A 6,000-nucleotide genomic window follows, 5' to 3' on the forward strand; every position below is an offset into this window, starting at 1 on the left:
AAGCTCTGTGCGTGCGTGTCTGTCAGGGTAAAAGCAGGAAAGAAATAGAGAAGTTTGCAGCATTCCCTCCATTCACACATTGTAAATCCTTATGGCAGTCACAGGCTAGTGTGTTGAAATGAGATAAGGCCCTGAGCCGACTGAAAGGAACGCTAGACCCATTGTGTTCCTGCGCTCCTCTCTCTTCTTCTATCCTCTCCTCCTTCATGCACCTTCAACAGACCACACTCTTATGTTAGTGCCAATGAAGTCACAAGGTTCCTGCAATCATGACAGAAGAGAGAATACATCCTACTCAATCAAGGAAGAAAATAAAATAAATAAATAAGGTAACTGAGTTGTGTTATGCTGATTGAAACACTGAGAGAAATGATCACATTTGTGTTGAGAAATGTCCCTTTGAGTCACATGCACACATGCACCCTCCTCCAATACGGGTTTTGTAATTTAAACACTGCGTCTCTGATGGTTCAGAAGAGGATGTTGTTCTCTCAATTTGTGTGCTAACATCTTAAATGTGCGCTTGTCCTCAAGCCGCTCCATAATGTTATGAAAGAGGATGAGACAGAGTCTTTCTGTAATACGTCGTGGTGTAACGGACCATTGACCCACCCACTCAAGCATGTATGCCGGAATGCTGCTTTTACAAATTGCGCCCACAGACCCCCTGACATTTTGTTTGCAATCGAGCAGCAAAGTGTCGGCGGTTTGAATCATCCAGACATGATGGGAATTCAAAATCCAATCCATGCACTTTGGAAAAAAAATGATGTCCTCTGAAGCACTTGACTTCCAGGGTTGTTTCTGCAACAGAACAAGAGCGAATAAGAGCACTACACGATGCATTACTGAAGCTATTCCAGTATGTCAGACTGTTTGTCTGTTCCATGTATTTTTCTGATTTCTTTTTTTCACGCAATTTGTTTTTATCCTTTTGAAAACAACAAAGTACCCATCTTAAATACTTCATATGCTCACGGGCTTTGTTTTCTGTGCCAAGCAAAATATTGCTTCAAGCGCAGGCTCATATCTCATATCCTAAGAGATGAAGAAGAACAAAGAAAATGGGGTAAAATCGCAGTGAAATTGCACCTAAATTCCTTTGTTTATATGTGCCAAAAATGAATCTGCAGATAGACAGGGAGCAAAGAGCGTGGGACACTTTGACCAGACTGCAGGATGATTTTAGAATGACTCATTTCTGGACAATTAACTTCTGCTTGCTAACAGGTACCGTAAGTGCATGCATCTGTTTTCTTTGGCCAGACTGCCAGGCTGAGTAAGAGCGCTGAGCTCAGGGTCACAGCTGACCAACAGAAGTGCAAACTGACAAAGGAGGAAGTGACACCTGATTATATCAAGTGTTGACTCAAGAACAGGATACGCAGCCTGAGCACAGGGGGAAACAGACAGTAAAATGTCCTCAGTATGCAGGTGAATACACCCCCGTGCACTCATATGAGAAAGTCGCTGCTATATATGACTGTCTTTCCCAAGAGACAATATGTGTGTGTGGCTGCTCGTGCGTGTGTGTGTGTGTGTGTGTGTGTGTGTGTGTGTGTGTGTGTGTGTGAGAGCGTGTTTGTGTGTGTGTGTGCAGACAGTTGGTGGTGCTGGCACTGGAGATAGTGAGTAGAGGGGGATGAGGCACTGTATCAAGTTGTGAACATCTGTTCCTCATAGAAACCACAAAGCTGGTGCTGAGGAAATAGAGAGGGTAACTTCTCTTTCTCCCTCTCCCTCCTTCCCTCCCTCACACACACACACTCACACACACCTCTCATCACCACCTCTCCTCCTCCCACACACGCCCTTCACCTTATTTTCCTTGCTTATTTTACTCAGTTTTTCTTCCTCTCGGTGCATCAACATCAACATTTATCCTCTCCAACATGTTTTAATCTGTGCCACATTTATTTGTATGTGTGCCAGAGATACAGTGATGTAATCATTCAACCCAGTCGCCAGAATAAATGTTGGCAGCACTTCTCTGGAAACCACAGATATGTTGAAACTAAGCTTCTTTATGTTGCAGATTTCTTTCTTTAAGTTAAATTTTCAATTTTATTCTGTGATAAAATGCTTTGCTTATGCTCAGGTTACATTTAGGAACAGGAATCACTTGGTTAGGGTTAGGAAACGATCATGTTTTGGCTTACAATCAACCCAGTCCCCGGTATGAATGTAAAAGCTTAATGCGAAACTGAACATTATGTTGCAACTACACCGTCTACGTTTCTTTAGGTTGAATTTGATATTTCTCCCTTGTCATAACGCTGTGTTAGGTTTAACCACAAAAAAACTAATTGGACAGGGTTAGAAAAAGATCATGGGTTGGCTTAAAGAAACAGTTCTTGTCACCATGATCACCAATGGAGATGGTTTGATTTCTCGTGAAAAACAGCTAGTTTTGACGCCGCAATGGCTGGGAATGCCCTCTGGTGTCTGTAAAAATATCCAGAGTTGAACCCCAAACTGCGGTCACCCTCTGGGTAGCCCTGTTGGCTTGTAATAAATGCGGAGATATGGTGATGAGGCATAACTGCAAGACAAAGCACTTCTGTAAAACAGAGGGGGAAAAAAAACATCTCAATCATAAAATACTATGTATTGTTGATGTGCCAACCGCAGATGCACATGATTTTACAATTCTGTGAGGTTGTAATGAGCGTGAAAAAAATAGAGAAATTGCGTCCGTTATCACAAAGTGACATCAAGATAGGGAAAGCGACAGCGTTATGTACTTATGTACTTATATAAAACTCTTTATATACGAGGAAACTGTAAAGACTAGCCTATTCATAGCTGTAGAGGATTAGGATTGGCGCAAATTTATGAAGTCTATGATACAGCAGACGTGAGCCAAGGCTTTGTTAGGGATTCACTGCACCTTCTCCCTCAAAGTCCCTTGATTTAGTCCTTGCTCCTTTTCTTCCTCTCTCCATCTCTCTCATTGCCTTCCTCCCTCTATCTGGGCCTGCTGTGAGGGTGTGCTAGTGCTGGGTGGCAGTTCCTTATTGTAGAGTGTCTATATGAGTGTGTGCATGTGTGTGTGTGTGTGCGCGCGCGTGTGTGTCTGTCTGTATGCTGTGTGCGGCTGATAAGACCCAGGGAGAAGAGCCAGCGTGCCGACATATTCTTGCCACCGCGGTTATCGCCCGTCGCAGCTGTGCCTGAGCTCTGCGACATCTGCTCCCTCACAGGAAGCCTATGCTGCAGCTCACAACACCTCGCGCGCACACGCACGCGCACGCGCACGAACACACACACTGCTTCTTCATAAAGTGTGAACATATTGCTGGACTATACAGCCACACACACACGCACACACACACACATATACAGTTACATCAGGTCAGCTACTTGAGACAAAGAGCTGTGTTTACAGTTCACACTGACACATTTTGATTTCCTCACGGTGTGTGTGCGTGTTCTTGTGCATGTGTGTGACGAATAGGTTGGAGCACCGACACCAGAGTTCTACTGGGTTTTTATCACAGAATTACAGGGGGATGCTTATGACTAAGCCTAATTATAGAGGCCTTATCGCTGCAACGTTCACAAAGCTCATTACTGCCAAGAGACGGCAAGCGCTGCAGGTAATTCACTCCATTGGGTATTAGTCCCAGCTCTGGCTTACAGTTTCTACATATTTAGAGTCTATAAAATTGGGCCTTTAATGTCTGATTCTTAATGCATCTCTCTCTCCTCAGCCCTTTGCTGATTTAAGAGAAGGTTTTTCATTTTTACCTAAAGGCACTACTTCAGTGTTTTCAGCGCCTTTAAGAATCAATTACATTTTCTTTTTTTCTTCTCTCCCCCTATTTTTTCCTGGATGTCTTTCAAGTATCCCTCATCTGTCTGCAGGTTCTCACTGTGCTGCACCCCTCACGACCTGCATGTGTATTAAGAAGCCATTGAAGCCGAGCAGTGAAACTCCAGAATCATTCTGTTCCTTGCAGCTGTATGGGGAAGCCCAGAGGAAGACTCCCCCCACCCACCCAAATGCTCTGAAAAAACTCTTTCCCTTTCCTTTCCAGGGCCAGAGGACGAATGTGCTCCACTGGGCTTGTTAACGTGAGTGATTTGCGCTTGACAGCTTATATGAAGACCATAGTACACTACAATAAGGATGATGTTAAGTTAAATTGCACTTTGAGGCCAATTTATTCCCGATTCATGATTCAATTGGATCTTTAAAGTGAGTTTGTTTTATACAAAGGAACAAAAATGGCTCACTGCACTGGGGGACAAACCCGTAAAAAGTTATTTTAGACGGTAATGTTTGATGTTCTAACCTTGAAACCCCTGCTTCAGTCATCAAGTAACAGGTCTTCCAGCGAGATGACGAAACCTCACATTGCCCTTATAGCACGCAGCGCTAAGTCAACACAAACTGATTATCCGTCAATCACTCCAACTTAATGAGCAAACCTGACAGCTGCGGGACCCTCCATCACTCATCACAGTAACACACCGCCAGAAGAATTCATATAAACAGGTCCTCTAGGATGACAAGCTCCTACCTTCACTACATCTGTAGTGGCTGCTGATCGCCAGGTTTGGATCAAGGCTTCCATGCTGGAGCCTGTGGGTAGTAGAGTGCTTATCCCTCAGCTCTCTGTGGCTGATCAGTGTGACCGTGGGCACACGTGGAGTGAACATTGGAGTGGGGGAAGTCCCGGCTCTCAGGTTGGCCTTCTTCTGGCGCTCCAAGAGGACCTCGGCAGACATGCTCGGTCCTTTGAATCCCCCACTGCGGCGACCTCAACACTCCAGTTTCTTCGTGAGGTGAGGGGCTTCGAGGTTAATTGAAGCCAAGCAGTGTAGCAAGACAAATACAATGCGATCAATGTATGAAATCTCTTTTAAGCTCCAAGACGCTAGAAGGCACTCCTGCTAAACTCTCTCTGTATGTCCTTGAAATTTTGCATATTTTTCTTCATGATATTCAGCCAGTTTGCCTTCGAGGCTGCAGCAGATAATTGTATGACCCACTGAACTGCTGTGCAAGGACAAGGACTCAGCTGTAGCAAGAGCTCCGAACAGAAAAACAAGAAACAGCCGCAAGTTGCCTCTTCTTCTTCTTCTTCTTCTTCCTTTCACCTCTTCATCCAAGACTTTGATCTTTGTTGTATTATTCCTGGATCCCTCTGGTATTTTTTCTTTGCTTCATATCTGCATAAAACTTGCATTAGAAAGATACCTGATAGCTGTACTTATGTTAATACTCCAGATTAGAGGTCTTCAGGTAGAGGTTTCTTTCGCTGTCTCCTCTACTTGGCGCATCTTGTCTGTACGTCTTCCTTTCTGTCTTCTTTTCCGTTCATCTTGGTCTCTTGATCTCTCTTCGTTCCCTTCCAGCAGAGTGTGTGTGAGAGTGTGTGTGTATGTCAGCGGCAGGTCAGCTTGTCTCGTGGCTCTGGCTTATGGGCTGTGCTCTCATCTAAACCCTCCTCCTGCCCTGCCTGCCACTGCTGCTCAAAAGAGAAGTGTATGTAAGTATGTTACGGTGTGTGTGGGTGTGTGCTCGTTGCAGGGCTGCAGCCCCTGGGGATGCCAAGCAGCAGTGCTGGCTATGGTGATAGCAGCACAGCAGCAGGCAGCAGGACCTGGGCCTCCGTCTGGGCTTCCTCTGTCAGGAACCAGCTGTGTGTGCGGTCAGCAGTCACTTCTTCCCTCCTCGTGTCATTCGTTATAAGTTATCCCCATTCCCTCCTTCACAGAAGCCTTTGCCTCTGTGCACCTTGCTCAGTGGCCATAATGACACTTTCTGTTGTCCCATAACCAAAAACTAATTCTTCTTGGGCATCCTTCTGCTCATCTTAAGGGTTCAGTCCTGCGTACACGAGCAGATCTTTGGTTGTAAATACGCGGCTTGGCCACTATGAAAGTCAGCGTCAAAACCTGGTGCTCTTCTTAGGAGGCTGAGCGAACCCAGTGGTGAGCACAGCTCAAACCGCCTGTCAGGCTCCATATTGAATATGACAGAAATTCAAA

General features: G+C 45.1%; 1 protein-coding gene across 8 annotated transcripts in view; it reads right to left on the bottom strand.

The window, feature by feature from the left end:
* cbfa2t3 (CBFA2/RUNX1 partner transcriptional co-repressor 3) overlaps positions 1-5,471 on the bottom strand; it is a 44,352-nt gene extending 38,881 nt beyond the window's left edge. For 2 of the 8 annotated variants that reach the window (XM_030414229.1, XM_030414225.1), the window contains exon 1: positions 4,527-5,468. In XM_030414229.1, the coding sequence (XP_030270089.1) occupies positions 4,527-4,734 (208 nt within the window). In that variant the 5' untranslated portion in view covers positions 4,735-5,468. Of the gene's footprint in view, positions 1-4,526 lie in introns of all 8 variants that reach the window. The other 6 variants (XM_030414220.1, XM_030414223.1, XM_030414227.1 and 3 more) reach the window with 5 other exon arrangements.
* Between the last annotated feature and the right edge of the window lie 529 nt (positions 5,472-6,000).

The sequence above is a fragment of the Sparus aurata genome, chromosome 4 (assembly GCF_900880675.1).
Source record: "Sparus aurata chromosome 4, fSpaAur1.1, whole genome shotgun sequence".
Taxonomy (NCBI): domain Eukaryota; kingdom Metazoa; phylum Chordata; class Actinopteri; order Spariformes; family Sparidae; genus Sparus; species Sparus aurata.